The sequence below is a fragment of the Pleurodeles waltl genome, chromosome 3_1, assembly GCF_031143425.1.
Source record: "Pleurodeles waltl isolate 20211129_DDA chromosome 3_1, aPleWal1.hap1.20221129, whole genome shotgun sequence".
NCBI lineage: Eukaryota > Metazoa > Chordata > Amphibia > Caudata > Salamandridae > Pleurodeles > Pleurodeles waltl.
In genome coordinates this window covers 160,704,372-160,726,349 of record NC_090440.1, presented here as the reverse complement: position 1 = coordinate 160,726,349, position 21,978 = coordinate 160,704,372, and the positions used below count along the sequence as shown (strand labels likewise).

Here is a 21,978-nt window from a genome sequence, read left to right as displayed (position 1 = left end):
CGACTGTTTCACCGTTGTCCATCAGGGTTCTGATGTCGTCTGTGACTGAGATGAGGGCGGTTTCAGTGCTGTGGTTGGTTCGGAATCCGGTCTGTGAGGGGTCGAGCAGGTTGTTGTCTTCCAGGAAGGTGGTCAGCTGTTTGTTGACGGTCTTCTCTAATACTTTGGCTGGGAAAGGCAGAAGGGAGATGGGGCGGAAGTTTTTCAGGTCGCTCGGGTCAGCCGTAGGTTTCTTTAGTAGGGCGTTGACTTCGGCGTGTTTCCAGCATTCGGGGAAGGTAGCAGAAGAAAAAGAAGAGTTGATGACGGTCTGGAGGTGCGGGGCGATGATGTTGTCGGCTTTGTTAAAGATGAAGTGCGGGCAGGGGTCCGAAGGGGCGCCGGAGTGGATAGAGTTCATGATGGATTTGGTTTCTTCCGTGCTGATGTGGGTCCAGTTGTTGAGGGTGATGGTCGGGGATGTGGGTTCGGTGGTGTTAGGTTGGGTCTGGTGTCCGAAGCTGTCGTGGAGGTCGCTGATCTTGCGATGGAAGAAAGTGGCGAGGGATTCGCATAGATCCTGTGAGGGCGTGACGGCGTTGGCGTTGGCGCTGGGGTTGGAGAACTCCTTGACGATGCTGAAGAGTTCTCTGCTGTTGTGGCTGTTTTTGTCCAGTCTGTCGGTGAAAAAATTCCTTTTGGCAGTGCGGATCAGGTGGTGGTGTTTGCGGGTAGCGTTCTTGAGGGCGGTCATGTTGTCAGCGGTGCGGTCCTTGCGCCAGGCTTTCTCAAGTGCGCGACAAGTTTTCTTTGATTCTTTGAGGGTGTCAGAGAACCAGAGGGGTTTCTTGGTGTTGTTCTGTCGCTGCGAGCGTTTGAGGGGAGCAAGGTTGTCTGCGCAGTTGGAGATCCAGTTTGTGAGGTTGAGGGCTGCGACGTTGGGGTCGGTGGTGAGGGTGGGTTGGTTGGTGGCGAGTGCGGCGAAGAGTTGCTCTTCAGGGATCTTGTTCCACTGTCGGCGAGGGATGGGTTGAGTGCGGAGGTGGCGGGTCTCGCGTCGGAATGTGAAGTGGACGCAGCTGTGGTCGGTCCAATGAAGGGCGGAGGCGTGGCTGAAGAAGACGTGTTTGCTGGCGGAGAAGATAGGGTCGAGTGTGTGTCCGGCGATGTGGGTGGCAGTGTTCACCAGTTGTTTGAGGCCGAGGTTGGCGAGGTTGTCGAGCAGGGTGGTGGTGTTGGGGTCGTTGTTTTGTTCCAGATGGAAGTTGAGGTCGCCTAGGAGGATGTAGTCCGGTGAGGCGAGGGCGTGCGGGGAGATGAAGTCGGCGATGGTGTCGCTGAAAGGGGCGCGAGGTCCGGGAGGACGGTAGACGAGAGATCCTCTGAGGGTGGTCCTCGGGTCGGTGCGAATCTGAAAATGCAGGTGTTCAGCGGCAAGAGGGGAGTCTTCAGTGGAGGTGGTGACGCTGATGGAGTCTTTGAAGACGATGGCGATGCCTCCTCCTACTTGGTTGGTGCGGTCTTTCCTGGAGATCTTGTAGCCTTTGGGGATGGCGGTGGCGATGTCTGGAGCAGAGGAGGCGTTCATCCAGGTCTCCGTGATGAAGGCGACGTCCGGTGCTGTGGAGTCTAGGAGGTCCCAGAGTTCAACGGCGTGTTTGTGAACGGAGCGAGCGTTGACTAGGATGCACTTGAGGTGGTTGATGGCGCGTGGGCTTGTGGTCGTAGTTGTTGCGTGGTGGAAGATGCGTTTGCAGGAGTTGCAGGCGAAGGGTCCATGGGTGCGTTTGGGGTGAGCTTGGAAGCAGGTGTTGGAGCGTCCTGGGTTGAGGGCATGGAGGGTGGTGGGGTCATAGCGGATCATCGGGGCTTGGGAGCGCTGGGGACCAGGGGTCATGGCGCTGGGCGCGGGCCAGGCACAGCGGCCGCCATATGAGGTAGGAGGGGGGGGGAGGGGTCAGCTGGGGGCGAATGGGAGCTGGGGGGCGGGGGTGTGCAGGAGGTCGAAGCGGGAAAGCGCGAGGGAGGGGGGGGGACAGGTAGAGTGAGAAGAGCTGGGGGAGGGGGGTTTAAGGATGGAGGGGGGAGAGTGTTAGGAGGTTTAGGAGATTAGGGAGAAAGATAGGTGTAGGGTTGTGAAGATAGGGGAGGGGGGTTGTAGAGGTGGGTGAGGGTGAGAGGTAGAGTGAGGGGATAGGAAGATAGGTAATAGAGGGGGTGGCGGGAGGGGGGGAGAGATAGAGAAATAGGTAGAGAGAAAAGGTAGATAGAGAAATCGATAGATAGGGAAAAAGATAGAGAGATAGGAAGATAGGAAGATAGGAGGAGGTGGAGAGTGAGGGAGTTGGATAGTGGGATAGAGAGATGGAGAGATAGGTAGATAGGAGGAGTGAGGGAGGTAGAAAGTGAACGGGTTAGATAGGGGAGATAGAGGGGGGGATGCGAGTGGGGGAGGGGGATGAGGCAGGAGCAGGAGGGCAGGCGCGGGGAGAAGAGGACGGAGGAGGCAGAAGAGCCGAAGGCAGAAGACAAGAAGACAAGAAGAAAAGAAGAACAGAAGTAAAGAAGAACAGAAGAGCAGAAGACCGGAAGGACTGAAGACCGGAAGAGCAGAAGACCGGAAGAGCAGAAGACACACAGAAGAACACAGAAGAACACAGAAGAACAGAGAGGAGTACAGAAGAACAGAGAAGAATACAGAAGAACACAGAAGAATACAGAAGAAGACAGAGGAAGACAGAAGAAGACAGAAGAAGACAGAAGAACAGAGAAGAATACAGAAGAACACAGAGGGAGACAGAAGAACACCGAGGAAGACAGAAAAACACAGAGGAAGACAGACGAAGACAGAGGAAGACAGAGGAAGACAGAAGAAGACAGAGGAACACAGAAGAACACAGAAGAACACGGAGGGAGATACAAAAAACGAAGAAACAGGGTGCAGAATACCACAGCAGAAGATGAGGAAGAAGAGAAGAGGAGAGAAGACGGGGAGAAGAGGAGTACAGAAGAAGAATACAGACGAGGAGCGAGGAGGAAGAACAGAGAAGAAGGAAAGAGGAAAAGAAGCAGGAACAGGAGAGAGGGTGAGTAGCGCGGGGCAGAACGAGGGGCTGGGAGGTACTTACTGTGGGGTGGGTCTCAGGAACTCAGGAACCTGGAGGAGCTGCAGCGGCAGGGGGAGCAACCTACCCTTGGGTCAAAGGTCGCTACCACTGTCGCGCAGCGGCCGCCATATGAGGTAGGAGGGGGGGGAGGGGTCAGCTGGGGGCGAATGGGAGCTGGGGGGCGGGGGCGTGCAGGAGGTCGCGGCGGGAAAGCGCGAGGGAGGGGGGGGACAGGTAGAGTGAGAAGAGCTGGGGGAGGGGGGTTTAAGGGTGGAGGGGGGAGAGTGTTAGGAGGTTTAGGAGATTAGGGAGAAAGATAGGTGTAGGGTTGTGAAGATAGGGGAGGGGGGGTTGTAGAGGTGGGTGAGAGGTAGAGTGAGGGGATAGGAAGATAGATAATAGAGGGGGTGGCGGGAGGGGGGGAGAGATAGAGAAATAGGTAGAGAGAAAAGGTAGATAGAGAAATCGATAGATAGGGAAAAAGATAGAGAGATAGGAAGATAGGAAGATAGGAGGAGGTGGAGAGTGAGGGAGTTGGATAGTGGGATAGAGAGATGGAGAGATAGGTAGATAGGAGGAGTGAGGGAGGTAGAAAGTGAACGGGTTAGATAGGGGAGATAGAGGGGGGGATGCGAGTGGGGGAGGGGGATGAGGCAGGAGCAGGAGGGCAGGCGCGGGGAGAAGAGGACGGAGGAGGCAGAAGAGCCGAAGGCAGAAGACAAGAAGACAAGAAGACAAGAAGAAAAGAAGAACAGAAGAAAAGAAGAACAGAAGAGCAGAAGACCGGAAGGACTGAAGACCGGAAGAGCAGAAGACCGGAAGAGCAGAAGACACACAGAAGAACACAGAAGAACAGAGAGGAGTACAGAAGAACAGAGAAGAATACAGAAGAACACAGAAGAATACAGAAGAAGACAGAGGAAGACAGAAGAAGACAGAAGAAGACAGAAGAACAGAGAAGAATACAGAAGAACACAGAGGGAGACAGAAGAACACCGAGGAAGACAGAAAAACACAGAGGAAGACAGAAGAAGACAGAGGAAGACAGAGGAAGACAGAGGAAGACAGAAGAAGACAGAGGAACACAGAAGAACACAGAAGAACACGGAGGGAGATACAAAAAACGAAGAAACAGGGTGCAGAATACCACAGCTGAAGATGAGGAAGAAGAGAAGAGGAGAGAAGACGGGGAGAAGAGGAGTACAGAAGAAGAATACAGACGAGAAGCGAGGAGGAAGAACAGAGAAGAAGGAAAGAGGAAAAGAAGCAGGAGCAGGAGAGAGGGTGAGTAGCGCAGGGCAGAACGAGGGGCTGGGAGGTGGGGGGTACTTACTGTGGGGTGGGTCTCAGGAACTCAGGAACCTGGAGGAGCTGCAGCGGCAGGGGGAGCGACCTACCCTTGGGTCAAGGGTCGCTGACCCTAGGTTCATAACGCCTAACCCACTTCATCTTTGAAGTTTATCGCTAATGGAGCCATATCTCTCTTCCCAGAACAGCTGGAGAGGGGGGCACGTTAAACAAATGTGTGGCCACTCGCCCTTCTACTGACCACATCTAAAGCATGCTGCGGACATGGAAGGAGTCATTTTTTGCAGTCTAGAGGGGGTAAGATAAAACATCCAGCCATTCTTTTGAAATTTGCACCTCGAGCAGCTTTACTGGTCATTTGGTTATACCAAAGCCATGTCCGCTTATTAAATTTACCATCTGTGAGGGCCAGAACATTGACCCAGTAAGGGGGAAACACAATCTCACATAGCTTTTGGGATAATAAACTATACCAGTTCCCTATCCCAGTAAGGCCAACCTTGAAATAGGCATGACTGATATCTTCTTTAATAGCGGTATTAGGTTATTGATATCACGTTAGGGATTTGCAAGTAGCATAATACGCGACGGGGGAGAGGGGTGATGGTTACACTGGTGATGAGCTGATATCAATGTTTTCTATACCATATAGTCACAAAGCTGACAGAATCCCACCCTTTCCTATTCTCTAATGGCTGCAGTCCCCAGTTGCAACCCCAGCCGAGGGCAGTCCCACAGACAAATAAAAGGATGAGTCAAAGGAAGTTGAAGTTTGGCTTTAGACTGTGTAAACCTAAATGCCACGACAAAAGGGTAGATTGTATCTTGTACGTTTGAGTTGTCTTGGCATTTTTAAAAAGACAGGAAGCTGGGAATCTGCCTCACATCAGATGGAGGTAGAATTAATCTGATAAATTTGTTGTATTTCCTGCATGGACCAGTCAATCTAAGAATGATGCTTCATAATAGTTTTTCAAATACGGGAGAGCTAGTCCCCCATCTTTGGAATTCAGCTGTAGAGTCGTCAGCTTGGTACGTGCTTTCTTCCCCTGCTATAAAAATAAGACAAAGCATGGAGTAAATTTCATAAAAATAAAAATGAGGGATTTTAATCATAATATTTGAAAAAATAAATAGTGGAAGAATTGCCATTTTAATCAATCAAGGCTACACAGCCAGTTACAGTAAGGGGCAAAGAGAGCCACTAGTGGAGTAAGTCTTGTACTTTGTTGAAAGTAGTGGAGCAATTTAATATATACAAATCAGCAAAAAATAAATTGTAACATAAAACCTAGATATCTAATCAGGTAAGTTCTGGAAAACTGCTGACGAATAGTGGAATGCAGAACCATGGGTGAACTGTTGAAGAGAAGAGGTTCTGATTTGGCATCATTTATTTTGTAGCCCCCTATATTGGTGAATTCCTGGATTTTGGCCAATGTATTCGTTATATTTTGCTCCTCGGCGGCCTGATACCGAATCATGTAATCTGCAGATAGTTTTATCTCGGGTGCTCCCTGCATGGAGGACCAAATCTGTGGGTCTTGCCTCAAACCTGTGGACAAAGGTTCGATAAACAGAGCAAACAAAATAGGTGACATAGGACATCTTTGTCTTGTGCTTCTTTGAATGGAAAGATGGCCTAGTTTTGGGGAATTAATTATGATTTTTTGCTTAAGCCTTCTGATACAGCTTTTCTAATAGTTCAAAAAGTTTAGGAGGGAAACCAAAAGTCATTAGGATGGCAAATAAGACTTTCCATTGCACTAAATCGAGAGTCTTTTTGGCGTCAAGCATGATAACTGCCACATGTAAAGCATTGGTAGTAGATGGAATTAACCTGGAAAGAATCCACTTTGGTCTAAATGGACAATACTTGATGCTAAGGGGACTAACCTGGTTGCAATTATTTTAGCAAAGAGTTTATAATCAATATTCAGTAAGCTGGTAGGATGATGAGAGCCAGGTCTGTCTTTCTTCAGAAAATTGATGATCACAGTTTTTGTAAATGAACTGGAAGTTTGCATTCTTCCATGATTTTGTTGAACAAGACAACTAAGAGCTTTATTTCTTGGGCCTACTTGAAAACTATGCTATATGTAGTTCATCCACTAGTTGAGATCTTTAAGGTCATGTCTTCCATGTCTTCCATGGGATATATTTTTCTCTTCAGCAGCAAGAGACCCTTAGGTAGACGTATGGTACCAGAATATCATGGGCTAAATATTGTCTGACAAAAATGTGGTATCCTAAATATCGTTGGCACAATTATTGCCCCCTTGCAATTATTAATAGAAAAATCTATATCCAAAAGAGCAATATTTTTATTAATTATTTTATTCCACAATATTTATGTTAGTTTATATTTGCTATCAATGTTCTGACATTCTAAGAGAGAATCAGAACAGACTGTGACTCGTGGGTGGCCACTAGTTCTCTTTAGCTCATAGGCAGTTTATTGGTGGAGGTTTCTGCCTCAACAGTGCTGAAAGGGAGATATTTATTTTCAGATCTATCTGTATCCTATGGCATCAGCTTGCAGCCCAGGGTTTTTTTTCCATTTTCCTTCAGTCGTTCTTCCATGACTGTTATTTTTCCAGAATGTATACGTTCTGTTACATATTAGGCCAAGACAAAATTTAGATTACGCCTGCTTAATCTCATGTGATCTCTGGCATTATGCTTCCTACAAGAAATACTCAAGATTCTATCTTGTGTAATTGAGATGTCATTTGTAATTGAAATGTCATGCAGGGGCACAGGAACAGTGTGAACAAACAGAACACGAACAGCTGCTGGTGACCTCATGCACAATTTGTATGCTATCTTTTTACTTCAAAATGTGTCCTCCCGAAATGGATTTGAGAATGCATTCGTATTAAAACAAGCACAGGTCTGGCATTTGCCATGGTTTCACAATTATTGTTTAGTTTTGTCATGGCTTGTGCACAACCTTATTGTTCAGGAAGCTACCGGGTGTTTGTCATTCTAAAACAAAAAACATTGACTAAAGCCAAAAATGTTTTTTGGTCTTAAGAAAGCACACAAATGTATGAATTGTTGCTGAAACCACCTATAAGTAAATATATTGTACATATAATTTTAGTAAAATCAAAAGGTCTTGGATAACACAGACCTAAAAAAGCTAATGGTTCTGCCATTGTCTGCCATCCTCTTGCCTTTAAGAAAGTGGGAATGCTTAGTGGGTGGAAGCAAAATGTGAATTACACAACAACAGAGCAATGAATGAAGAGAGGTGGCTGAAAGCCCCTTTAAATGTTTCACACATATAGTTTTAGCAAAATCAACAGGTCTTGGGCATGATACACTAAATACCCGACCAGCACATCACCAAATTTTGCTTAATCTTTGGCCCACTCATGTAATTTCTATTCCAGAGTTTATGATTTCAGATTTTAAAGGGCACACTAGATCGAGTTCATCAGTAAATTTACAAATTATATGGTCAAGGAGCCAGGGTAAGTCATCTGGTGACGGATGCTCTTAGGTTGTTAATACTTCTTTATCACATCACATAGATTTTGTTCATATTGTCTCTGGTCGGTTATATGATGTAACCAGTATGCTGGAACAACCCATGCCTTTCACAATGCGGTCAGAACCACGAATGCGTTATTTCCATGTATGCCTTTACGACGCATGCCTTTATAACAAATTTCGTTCTAAAGCATGCCTAGTAAAGGTTCTGTCATGCAACCTCCTCCACCCGCCCTGAGGCCCAAAACTACCCCACCCCTAATACCTAACCTACTCTGACCTCCCCAACCGCCCTGAGCGCTAATCAAATACTGTCCTAACCCCCGCCCCTATAAACTAAAGTACTCCATCTCCCCACCTGCCCGGAACCCTAAACAAAGACTACATCGACTCCCCACCCCTGCCCCATAAAATTTAACTGCCCTGACACCCCCCACCTGCCCTGAGCCCAAAATAAACTATCCCGACCTCCACCCAGCCCCAAAAAAGTAAACTGCCCTAACCCCCCACCCGCCCTGAGCCCTAAAAAAATCTACCGACCCCCCACTCCTAAAAACTAAATTACCCCGACATCCCTACCCACCCTGGGCCCTAAAAAAAAACTAACTACCCAGACCCCCCACCCCTGCCCCTAAAAAGTAAACTACCCGACCCCGCACCTGCCCTGAACCAAACAAACAAAAACTACCCCACCCCTAAAAAAACGAAACTACCCCGACATCCTCACCCGCCCTGAGCCCTAAAACCTTCCCCCGTAATAAGCAAACTACCCTGGCCCCACTATCCACCCTAAGCCCTAAAAAAAACTATCCGGACCCCCGCTACCCTCTCCATAAAACTAAATTACCCTGATACCCCCACCCACCCTGAGCCCTAAAAAAATGAATACCTTGATCCCCCCACCCCTGCCCCTAAAAACTAAAGTACCCCAACACCGCCCACTCCCCAAGCCCTAAATCCACCCTACCGCTAAAAACTACCCATCAACCCTATCTCAACCCTACTTACCTCACTGCGTCCTCTCCCGATCCTTCCTCCTCTTTTCTCCTCCCTCCTCTTGCGCCCTTCCTTAAACCTTCCCCACCCATTTAAAAATAAACTATACCACCCCCCACCCTAAACCCTGAATTAAAAAATACCCAAACCCCCCACCCCACCCTGAAAAAAAAATACCCGACCCCCACCCGCCCCTTATAAAAAAATAGCCTGCCCCGACCCCCCACGCACACCAATCCCTTAATCCACCCCCCATCCCAACTTACCTCACCGCATCCTCTGCGTCCTCTCCCAAACATTGCATGGCTTTTTCTGTGCCTTAACAACACAGAAAAAGCCATGCGTTGTTCAGCTAAGCGTGGTTACGCTTGTGTGGGAAACTTCAGAATTCTTAAGGACACGTTGTTAAGGACGTTTCCCTCTCTAGTCGGTGTCAAATCTTGCTCCCCCCTGCATCATACACACATAATGACTCGCACAAAGGAGCCTCATTTCAATTACGCAGCATTACACAATGTTTCTGTGGTATAAAGAATTTTCTGCAGTTAAAAAACGTTGGGGTTTATTCATATTGCAATGTTTTGATTACCACTTTACAATATAGAAATTATTGGTCTCCATTTCAACTACCACAGAAGTTCAGTCATCCAAAGATAAACACTCTGGATCGTGGCCCCTTCATCTGGAACCTATCGCATGTGCCTTTGCTAAAGCAAATGATGTTTGCTGTGGATCAGCAGAGACCAAGAGAGGTTGTGGAACAAACTATTCTGGAGTTTGAAAAAAGTATCCTTCCAAAACTTGGTGATTTTCGCAGAAGTGAGTACAGAAAACTGCTTGTCGGATACATTGTAAGTGTAAAATGCAGGGGGGCTGGGAAGTTTTTATTAGACGAGATCCTTGTTATTTGCCTACCCGCTTTCCGCAGTACTTCCTGCTTTTCCTGTATTTATGAGCTGGTATAGTTTTTCTTCGCAAACTGGCAATATTTCCATTCTTGTTGCATATGCCTTTTTTGCTCGTTAACTTTAAAACTGCCTTCCTATCAACTTTGAAATTGTGTGGATGTTGGTGACTTTTTCCCTCAAAAACGAGCTGAAAAGACGCATGAAAGTCTTGATTTTAACTTGAAAATTCACATGCAGAAACGATTCAGAACAAATGAGTATTCACAGTATTGAAATTAGGTTTGTAAGAGAAAAACTTAGCAACTTTTCTGAACTCTTAGTAAAATAGAGATTTCATACGGCTGAGGAGCTCTTGTTTGATTTAACTGTGTAGACCCAAATATTGAACATTTTTAACACTACAGTTATTTTAGTGTAGACATTGTGAAGCTGTCCACAGAGGAAATGTAATATCTGCAAGGCATACCTAATTCTTAGTTTGAACAAGGAAATAGGTTTTACAAATTACTAAGCCCTTGACAATTGTCCAACTCTTTCATATCGTTTGCATCTGATTAGCTCCTCTATTTTGTAATGTGACACAATTGTGAACTAGGAAACTGTATGAAGCAGAGCTGAATAGGAAGTGTTGCCTAGCGGATACTGCTGCCACCTTTGGAACCTAGAGACTTAGGGCCTGATTATGAGTTTGGCGGTCTTTGTACCGTTGTGTCGGCGACATTGAAATCACTGCCGCAGCGTTGGCGGTCAGACCGCCGTATTACGATGCATGTGGTGACACTGACCAAAGATCGATTTGGTCCCGATGCCACTGCCAGTCTCTTTCTGCCCGCATCGTTGGAAGACTCAGGCTGAAGCGGCTGACAGCTGGAGTCCAGCCACTGTTCCCGCTGGCGGTATTACGATGTGGCTCACTGCCAAATCAACTGTAGTGGGAAGACATCCATACGCGATCTGGCGGAAACAAGAGAAATAAGGTAAGTACTCAACCTTATGTCCAGTTTCCACTCATCTTCCCATCACGGAGCCCCTCATCAAGGTCCTTCCTTTGCTGCAGACACTTAGCCACAAAGAAAATCCACACCACTAGGGTCAACTCTTAAGGTAAGCCAGTCGTACATGTCATTCCTGTTACAATGGTTGAAATACAATGTGTGTATTTACAGACTTGCTTTGTGTACATATAGACATAGGTATTTGCAATGTGCTAGGAATCTCAAAAAGTGAGATTCCTAGCACGACTGTCCACATCCGTTCGAAGACCGCCGCTGTGAGACCCCCGACACAACAGAAAAAAGTAATACGGTGGGTGGAAGACTGCCGGCTCAGTGGTCGTTTTGGGACTGCTGCCGCGGCGGTACATCCACCAAACTCGTAATCACGCCCTTAAGTTTCTACTTCCAATCATGACTCAACATCATGTAACTCTGGGCAAATCTCTTCATCTATCTTATCTGCCTGTGCCTAAAAATGTAAAATGTATTTATGTAATCCTCAGTAGATGTACACAGTTTTGTTGGTTGTATCCAACCTCTCCTCTCCATGTAATGTACAGCGCTTCTTGGTTTCCAAGCTAGGATTGTGCTATTTAAATACCAATATATACATAATCATCCCTGGCAAACAATATTCAAACTAGCCCCACGTTTGCAGAACCAGGATTAGAATGAGACCATAGAAGCCCATAATGCTCTTAAAGAAGTCTGCAACTAGTAGTGAAAATGCCAGAATGGACAATCCAGCCCTGACATTGATCAAATGGTCCAAGCTGGACAACCATTCAATTCTAAGGACATTTCTGGTTGAGGAAATCAGATCAGCGTTTTAGGAATCTGATAGAACTAGCTTGTGGTCTCCAAAGCAAATGCTCAACAACTTATATTTATTGTATTTGAAGAGACAGAAACACTGTGGAAATGTTGTTAACATTGTTTTTCTAAGCCGTGGGCCTGTTTTTCCCTATATAGGCTTCAATCACTAAAGGTATCCCAAAGTCAAAGAAGGACACTGCAGTGTTGTCATAAAATGGTTCATGCACTAGGACTAGTCCTTTCCACAATGGGTATTCTGCTGACGATGGATTTACCAAAAGACGGAGCTGTTTTGCAAGTCAGCCTGAAACTTCAGTACCCCCGGCATCATGTATTTAAAGTAGGAAATGGAAGTGCTTAAGTAGTTGGTATGGTAAAATCAATCAAATCATAGACTTAAAATTTGCTCATTTAGTAGGTCTTAGTGGCTGAAGACCAAGTACTAAAGCCGTCCCATCAAATGTCATGTAATGTTATCTACAGGTATATATACATCCTTCATTGTAATTTAGTGCTACATATCATTATATTTATGATTTTTTTCTTTAACTACTAATATCTCACCTCTTTTGCAATCCAGTAAGATTTCAAATTGTGGTCAATATCAGGTGTAGTTTTTCAAGAGGCAGAAATATGATATCCCATCATGACCAGTGATGCCTTGAAAAAAATTGTGTGAAAAAAGTAAAAAATGAAAAAGCTGTCCAAAATGATGTATCACAGAAAATAGAAAAACAGAGACATGGATCCTACAGTGTCGCCTTACAGAGTACTGGATGGCATTGTAAAGATGGCAATGACAGAAAAGAAGGCTGGGAGGGGCCAAAAAGAACAGTTCTATGCAGGACATCCTGGTAGTAAGAAACAGAGCTCTGCAAACAAAGGTGGCTAATGCTGAATAGAACTGAAGAGTTGGGAAGCAGGGTTGAGGGAGTGATCATGGACAACAAGAAGAGAAAGGGGAGGGGAGGGACTGGCCACTATGGAAGAGAACTATCAGCACAAGGAAGGGTGGGGCATATATTGGGGCATACGAAAAGGAGAAAGTGCATGGTGGAAGGTGACCCCCAGTGAAAAAAGAGAAAGGGAGTGTCTGATGCAGTGTGACACACTACAAGTGTAAAGGATCGACGAAATCTCCTACATGAAAGAAGACTGTGGGAGAGTCAGGTCATTGGTGACCAGCTAAGGAGGGTAGCAGGGCTGGTAGTCTCCCATCCTTTTAAAAGTAACAAATAAAGCACAATAGAGATTTTAAAAATTACATTTTAAATATTACATTTTTAAGATTGTCATAGCTAATAATGAAGAATAGTTACCTTGCCAACTTCAACTTGACATGTATGTATTTGAAATTATAAAAGTCACATTTTATTACATACACTCTGTAAAACGTAGTTTTGAATGAATTGCCACTTAGGCCCTGGTTACAAATTGCTGTGTCCCACCCAGAGAGGTACCTTTTGGTGGGATATCACCAATGGCTATTACAAGTAGCTCAGTGTTTCCAGGCACAGTTTTTCTGGGCCAAGAGACAGGGGCTTAGTTTAATATGGTGCAGAATAGCACCTGGTGAAATCACTGCAAGGACAGGGGCTGTGTGTAGGAGAAGAGCTCAGCTCCCCTGTCACTGGAATAGCACATAGTGAGTAGGCATTGCTTACCATGGTATGAAACACAGCCATGAAAAGGTTGGCGGAGGACCGGTGCAGGGGGCCACAGCCTAGCGAGAGGCGGTCCAGCGGGGAGGTAGCCACTGTGGCGGCAACATCCCTGTTGGAAGTCCTGATCCGGCCCATAGTCACTACAAACAGGTTAGCTACTATTTAGAGTTCACTCCACATGCAAGATAGAGAGACATTAACCTACTTCCTGCCTAAGCAAAAAAAGAGACAGATTTTATACTTCTTTGCTTCTTGGGAGCAAGACCCAGAGTTAGAAAACTTTGGGTTGGGTTTGAGCTATTCTTTCTGCATATCCAATGCAAAGTGCTGTGGGATCTACAACACAATTGTAACCCAAAGTAATGCAAAGCTATTCAATGTGCTGCCTTGCATTACTTTGAATCAAGGGACATTTCATGGATGATGCATGGGTCTTAGCATGCAACCACCCACGGGTTTTGATGCAAATCCCTATCTACAAATAATTGTAGACTGGGATTTGCACTGAAATCCTGTGCCTCCTCAAGGCAGGCATAACAACACACAGACCCTCATTACGACCCTGGTGGGCGAAGAAGAAGTAGCGGTAACACCGCCAACAGGCCGTCGGAATTTTTTTTTGAATTATACAGCCATGGTCTACCGCCACTTCTCCACTCCGACCGCCAGGACGGTGACGACCGCTGGGATGGAGACTTCGGTTTCCAGCCCGGCGGCCGTCACCAGACCGCCGGCGGTATCAGGACCCTGCATACCGCAATGGATTTCGGGTGGTTTGGGACCGCTACGAAATCCATGGCGGTAGGCACTATCAGTGCCAAGGAATTCCTTCCCTGGCACTGATTGGGGTCTCCAACCCCGAGTCCTCCCCCCACACCCACCACCCCTCTGCCACCACCCAAAGGTGGCAGGACCCCTCCCACCCCCAACATGCACATACACACACCCCTACACGCACACATACAAACAGACATGCACACAGACCGACCCGCACACATTTCCTATACACACAACACACACCCCGCATGCATACACGCACTCACACACCTCCTCTACATACTCACACGCACACCCCCATGCACGCACACAATGCCCCCCCACCCCCCTCCCCTAACGGTCGATCAACTTACCTTGTCCGTTGATCTTCCGGGAGGGGACCGGATCCATGGGAGCTGCCAGCACCCCGTCACCAGAACACCGCCACGCCGAATCATGGGATGTGATTCAGTTGGTGGTGTTCTGATGACGGGGTGGTGGAGGTGGAGCAGCCTCCACTTCCCGCCGACCGCCAGTATGGCTGCTGGCGGCTCTCCGTCCGAAAAAGGACGGGGGGCTGCCAGCAGCCATAATACGCTGCGCGGAAAACCGCCTGCACTGGCGGTCTTCAGCACGGCGGTACCTCGGCGGTCTTTAAAAAAGACCGCCAAGGTCGAAGTGAGGGCCACAGTGTGTTCATTTCTGCTTGTTCTTCCCTCTTTGCATGTGTGCTGCATTGTACAGCATGCATATGATTGCACTGTAGAACCTATATGTTTGAAATTCAGAAGGACCAAAAATATAGCTGTGGACTGAACGCTTCACCAGATAGCTGTAATTTCGAGAATCTGTTTAAACTCCTGACTTCACAATGCAACACAGCACTACATGCCTGAACATACGTGCCAGTTGTGGGACTGGAAGACACTTGTGCAAGTAGGACTCAGCCGACAAACAAAACAAAAAATGAAAAGAATGTTGGTTGCATAGATTAGGGCAGTTTATTTTTAGCTCTACACCTTACTACTACCTGGTGCATAACGTTTAAACTCTAAAAAAACACTGAAATTCACAAGTTATAGTTATCCCATGTAACTACAACTCATGACCTAAGGTAATTATAACTCACGCCCCTGCCTTGCAGTTTTCTGATCAATAATTTTTCTACAGATGCTGCAGTGATATCAATGACGTAATAAGGGATGTAATATGTGGGGTAATTAGCCCTATGGGTAAACCCCTTCCCCCCACAAAGGCAGCCAACCCCATGATGCATACGGCCTTCAGCCATGCATGACAGTCGGTTGGCCACAGGGTCTGACTCTGGGGACTCCATTCCCCAGGGCCTTTTTTTTTTTTTACAGAGCAGAGTGCTGTAGGACTTCCTTCTCAAGCCATTTTAGGCCCCGGGAGCCCACCCCGGGGCCAAAACGTACAAGAATGATACCTATATTTCTCAAAGTGAAGCAATCAGCCTGATCTTGGCTGATGCAGTTTTGTGCTGACCAGTCCCCAGCAGTAGGATGGATAGGGTCACCATTGAAATTGTTTTCTTCTTGCCTGACTGACAGATCCCAGGTGTTTGTCCTCACTCAGTTCAGATCTAGAGTAAATCAGATGCACAGCAGGGTGTTGCAGGTTTCTACACTCAATAGCACCCATTTATACTCTTAAACACTGGGGCCCGCATTATGACTTTGGCTGTCTTTTTCAAAGACCACTGAAGCCGCTGCAGCCAGCAGACCACCAGTGCTGGCGGTCTGCTGACCGCCATATTTGGAGTCATTGAAGGACTTCCGCTATTTATAGGCGGAAGTCCGACTCCTGAAGAGGCGGTTCTATCGGCAGCACTGCCACAGCAGCAAGACTCTGCCCGCCGTATTACGAGCTGTAAGACGGCTTGGTTGAGTCTTGCTGGCGTGGTGGTGCTGATGGTGCAAAAACGCCAGGACCCATCCCCTCCTGGATGACCTCCTCAACGGAGAAGGTAAGTGATCGTTCGAAAAAGGGGGCGGGGTTGGGAGGGGAGTGTTGGGTGCATGTGTGCGAGTCTGCGAGTGAGTAGTGGTGCATGTGTGCAAGTGTGCGTATGCGGAGGGGGGAGTGTGTGAATGGATGCATGCGTGAAGGGGCTAGGGGTGTGAATGACTGTGGATGGGGGAGGTGGGAGGTGTTTGTGGGTGCGCGTGTGCGGGTGCATGTGTTTGTGTGAGTGAATGGGGAGAGCGGGTGAGTGTATGAATGTGGTGGAGGGGGTAGGTGTGAATGTTAGCAGGGGGGGGTGCAAATGTGTGAGTGGGGGTGTATGTGTATGTCAGTGTGAGTGCCGGTGTGGGTCTTTGGATGGATGTGTACAGTTGGGGGGATGTTTGAAAGTGTGTGGGTGGTGCATGGAGGTGTGGGGACATGTGTATGTGTATGCTGGCAACAGGAATGGGGATTCCTGTCACCGGGTGCGTTACCGACAGGATTTTCGTGGTGGTCTGACCGCCACGGAAAGACTGGCAGTCTGCAGTTTTGTAATCCGGCCGGCAGTCAGAGGCCTGTTGCTCGGCTGGAGCTGCTCACCTCCGGCCACGTTGGTGCGACTGCACCGACGGACCAGGTGGCGTTGTGGAGGTTTGGCTTCTGCCAAACCCCACAACTTGTGAAGTGATGGTCTTTACCGCAGTGGTAAGACCATCATAGCGAGGCTGGTGGTCTGATGACCGCCAGCCTCGTATTGAGGGCCTGGGGCTGTGATTATTAGCTACAGTAATAACCACTTTAGTACCATTCTGTGATGACTGCAGTAGTTTATTTGCTCTTGTGAGCTATGATATAAAAGGACTGTTTCATTTTCAAGAAGGATGACCACTGAATTGGCTGAGACTCTGTTATTACGCAACACAAATAATTATTATTTGGCTAAGACAGCACAACCTAATACATTTCCATTTGTGCTTTTTGCCAATATTCTATGTTATTGTTTTTCAACAATTGATCATTGTTTCAGAGCATATTCTAAATGCGTGATTACATTTTTATTATTTTTCACTTTTAGGCATAAACCATGGCGATCTGAATGACCACAATATTTTACTACAGCAAACGAGCAAGGAATCATTTGGCAAAATACAAGACACCAATAGGATTTCTGGTATTTTGGACTTTAACGACATGAGCTATGGTTATTATGTATTTGAAGTGGCAATATCAATCATGTACATGATGATCGAAAGTCAAGAGCCACTGAAGGCTGGCGGGTATGTTCTTGCTGGATTTGAAAGTATATTGCCGCTGAATCCAGCGGAGAGAGATGCCCTTTTCATATTGGTCATGGGCCGATTTGTACAATCACTTGTAATGGCCAAATATAGTGTTCGTCAACACCCAGAGAATGAAGAATATCTGATGACCACAGCAAAAACAGGTTGGAAGCATCTGTTGACAATGGCAGAGGTTGGCAAAGAGGCTGTAGAGAAAATATGGTTTGATACTGCAAAGGCATACAGTGAGAGTAAATAAATATAATAATATTGTTGTAGTTTTATACTGTTTTATACTTTTACTAAAAAAGTAATAGTGCCCCATGTCCTTAGATCACATTTCATCCGATAAGTGATTTTTTAAAAAGCTGGCGGACATTTATCTGTAAACACTGCTATCAAATAATATAGTCGAGTAGTTGTCTTCACTTTAAGAATATATTATAATTTTTACATGCCAAAAGGACTTTGGATAGCATCTGGTATTAAGGTCAGAGCTTCCGACTTTGGAACTGAGAACTGGGCTTGACATCCTTTGATTCTGGGCAAATCACTTAATCTCCCCTTGCCTAAAAATGAATGTGACTTTGTGTGATGTACCTGGTGCTCAGGTAAATCACTCCTATGCCTTTGAGTTACAATTGCACCATATATGTGGAAAAATGCTCCCCTTGGCAATAATTTTTGTTGATCCTCACAAAGAAGGGCTGTAGGATAGCAATGAATCCAGGTGCTCCTCAAAAATGGCAGCTAAGGGAAATGTGAGTATGGAGCACCAGTGGAGCACCATTGGCCAGAAAGAAATGTTGCTTAGAAACTGGAATGAAAGCATTGATGTGTTGAATCGGAGTGGAAATTAATAATATGTGAATGTATTCAGCGTGGGCACACGTCCACTGACAAGCCATAATACTCTGTCTTATTTTGGAACTGTTTTGATAAAGCAGTGAAAGTTTTATGAATCATACTTCTACATGAAATGCTGTAGAACACTATTTAGAAAATGGATTGGTAAATTGGCATTGTCTATTTGTCAGTTGCAACAACACAATCAAGCAGTTTCAGAATATCTGTGTAAGCTTCTTCTACCTCTTAAATCATATGTTTATATGTGTTGATATCTACATTTACAAAATCAACTATTTTAATGTATGATATATTATTAAAAAAAGCATAAACATGACTTGAGTTATCCTTCCATTGGCAGAACAATTTAGGGGTAGCTTCTTTCTACCCCTTAACCTTTTCAGTCTTGTCATGTGGTAAACCCATGTGCTGTTTTGAGCGGCCCTGAATTTAGCATCACCGTCTGGAGATTATTCATTTTATTACTTTATTTGCATTTAAAATATTTAATTTCAAAACAATACAGCACAGGTACCAACGTGGATTAAGTTTCCTTGTAAATTAGGGCTGCCTTTTGCCTCACTCTACATATTTTTCCTAAAGGTGGGGACTCCTCTAATTGGCTGTTATGTTCTAAAACTCTAAGGGGGTCATTATGAGTTTGGTGGTCTTTTGGCAAGACCGCCGTGCTGGGGGCTGCCAAAAGACTGCCATGTTGGCGGTAATCGGACCACCGTATTAGGAGTCACACTGTGAAGTCTGCCAAAAAACAGCCAAAATCCCAAAAGCGCCAGGACACTGGAGGACGGAAAATAGGAGGTCCCACCACCAGCACCGCCAGCCTTACAAAAATCCTCCCAGCAGATTACGATCCACAAATCACAACAGCGGTTCTTCCATCGCAGAAAACATTGGCAGAGTGAACCCCGGTGGTCAGAACACTCATCACACAGAACATCACACCATGTTGGATAGTTTGATTATCCCACATCTGACACAAATCCACATACTTGACACACCTACACACTCCGCTATATAACACACCCCTACACAACCCACAATCCTTTGCAAACAGAACGCCACACACAGCCCCAGAGGAAGAATAACTATCACAGATTTTTCAATAAATACTTTTGGCACACATACACATTTCACTATGCATGCATTCCACACCAGCACAACGTACACAACACACAATTTACAATCACACACAATACACAACAACCAGCACCCACTCACATCATAGCACCTACACCTCATCACTAACATTTTTTCAAACTTTTTTTAACACTACCTCACCATCTATTCCACCACTACCATATCCCCACAAAATCACCCACGTTTCACAGATGATGAGTTGAGGGTCATGGTGGACAAAATTGTCAGGGTAGAGCCACATCTAATCAAAGCACAGGTCGAACAAACATCAATAGCCAGGACAATGGAGTTGTGGCAAAGAATAGTCGGCAGGGACAATTCTGCAGGCAGCTATCCATGCACAAGGGAGGACATCAGGAAGGGGTGGAACGACCTCAGGGGGAAGGTACATTCCATGGCATCCAGTCACTAGCTGGCCGTACTCAGAACTGGTGGTGGGCCCCCACCTCCTCTCCCTACTTTCACATCTTGGGAGGAGAAGGTCTTGCACAGACTGCACCCTGAGGGCCTGACTCGAATACCTGGGCGAGTGGAGTCTGGTAAGCCCCCACAACATACCTGTCACCAAAATGTTTTGTCTTGCATGCTACCTCACCACCTTACCCCACCTCAATTACCAAACCATCCACCACCCCTCTGTGCCAAGTGTACAAATAACCCTCTCTGGCATGCCACATGTCCACTAAACTCCTATCGGTCCACAGCCCTTGGGAATGAGATGTTAGGTCCTGGGAACTGATAACACTACAATTCCCAGAGTGCAATATTCCACCATAAAGAAAACCAGAAGAGTGCACCAAATAGGAGATGTCATGCATGTGAAAACAACAACCAATGTAACCCATCATGAATGTTCCACTGGGAAACAGTTCATGGCAATGACAGCAATGCAATGGCCCACTCCCACTAGCACTACAAGCACAACACAGCTACAGCTGAATGCCCAATCAACCTGCCCTTAGAAAAAAGATTCCCTAAAATGGAAATTGACTCACCTGGGGGGAAATCTAGATGCTCAAGTGGATGCACATGTTCCATTTTCCTATGGTGCAATGACACTGGACTTATGTTCCCAAATGGTGTAGCAGCTATCTTGATGATTTCATCCACCATGACTGAACCATTCACTGTTTACTTTCTGTTATTTCTGTTTCAATTCACACATATTGTATTGCACGGCCCAATAAATTCCACTTAAACACAGGTCCTGTGTAACTGTCATGTATCAACCATGTACAGTTGTCATGTATGACAACTCTTGTACCAATATGTCCCTCTGTATTGTACAACCTTTGTAATGAACATCACATGTACAGTATCACCATGAGACCCATTACATTGCGACTGTAACATAGATATAAGCCAAAACAGCTGTATTGTACATCTCCACACATTTATTTGGAGATTTGCAATCAACAGATAGACTAGTACTGCTGGTGAATTCAGAATGTCAGCTTACATATCATACACTACTGAACCACAGGATACTGAAGTTAGGGACTTGTCAGTCTTCCCCCAAGCCAGGAGGCATACAGATTGGTCCTTTGTATCACCAGGTAAAGCCTTATCACTTACCCATACCTTAGCTTCCTAATAATCATAACCCGTGATAAAGACAAAGAACAGTACTGATGTCCCCAGTCCTGAAACCTTTCACTTACCATGCTCAGTTACCTGTAGGTTTGATACTCACCTATGGCAGTCCTCAGAGAAATACACATTGGTCTACAAAATAGTAACACAGTGACAGCTATGTGAATGGTAGGATACATACAATAGAAACCATTGTGATTGTAGAGGCTCTGGTTCAATATTTCACGTGTCAGACAAGATGGACACACACATGGCACCATTCGACCACCTCTTGTACCAAGTACGTCTTCTTGGTAGGATTACACACTTCCATCCCAGTACCTGATTTCATCCATGTCAACTTCTTTTGTCTGCCAGCAAATCTCATCTGCCTCTGACACTGTCTGTGACTTGCCAACGAGGAACAGCCAAACTGAAATTTTGCAAATCTGTGGTTGTTAAAGAAAAGGGTTAGGACACAATTTGTCAACATACATACATCATTTCTGACAATTCATTTTTACACGTGTAACTTTGCTTGTGCAGTAACAAATCATGACACTGTATACCACACTATTCAGTACACAATACAAACTAACAATTTGCATGCATATCTGACTCATTGGCATTGGAGCTACCTAAGACCTCACAGATGATGGTAAACAGGAGGTGACATACAAGCCATCATTTGTAGATTACAAAATGGAATGTCACTATTGACAACACTTCACATACCTTTAGTCAGTTGAAGTACTGATTGATGAGATCTGCCTTGATGTCTCCAGCTTTATCTTCACCTGGCTCATCCTCACTTGACAATTTGCATTTCCACCCACAGGTACTGCTGGCTCCCTCATCTGGTATGAATGGTATCTGACGTCTCAGGGCAAGGTTGTGGAGCATGCAGCAGGCAAAAATAATTTGACATACCTTCTTAGGTGAGTAGAGGAGGGCTCCTCCAGATTTGTCCAGACTTCCCCTGGCGTGGTTGGATACCTCACTGGTGTCAATAACCAAGGATGGTTTGGATAGCCAAAGTCACCTATAAGGAATAGGTATAACAACACACACACACCCACACATATATCTTGGACATGCACATTTGTGATATCAGGAGAAAAACTTTG

The 21,978-nt window shown here is 45.9% G+C and overlaps 1 protein-coding gene across 3 annotated transcripts in view; it reads left to right on the top strand.

Moving 5' to 3' along the window:
• The window catches only part of HYKK (hydroxylysine kinase), a 270,296-nt gene extending 251,845 nt beyond the window's left edge, over positions 1 to 18,451 (top strand). For 2 of the 3 annotated variants that reach the window (XM_069222046.1, XM_069222045.1), the window contains exons 4-5: positions 9,524 to 9,707; positions 17,071 to 18,451. In XM_069222046.1, coding sequence (XP_069078147.1) covers positions 9,524 to 9,707; positions 17,071 to 17,534 — 648 coding nt within the window. In that variant the 3' untranslated portion in view covers positions 17,535 to 18,451. Of the gene's footprint in view, positions 1 to 9,523; positions 9,740 to 17,070 lie in introns of all 3 variants that reach the window. The other variant, XM_069222047.1, reaches the window with a different exon arrangement.
• Positions 18,452 to 21,978: the final 3,527 nt, after the last annotated feature.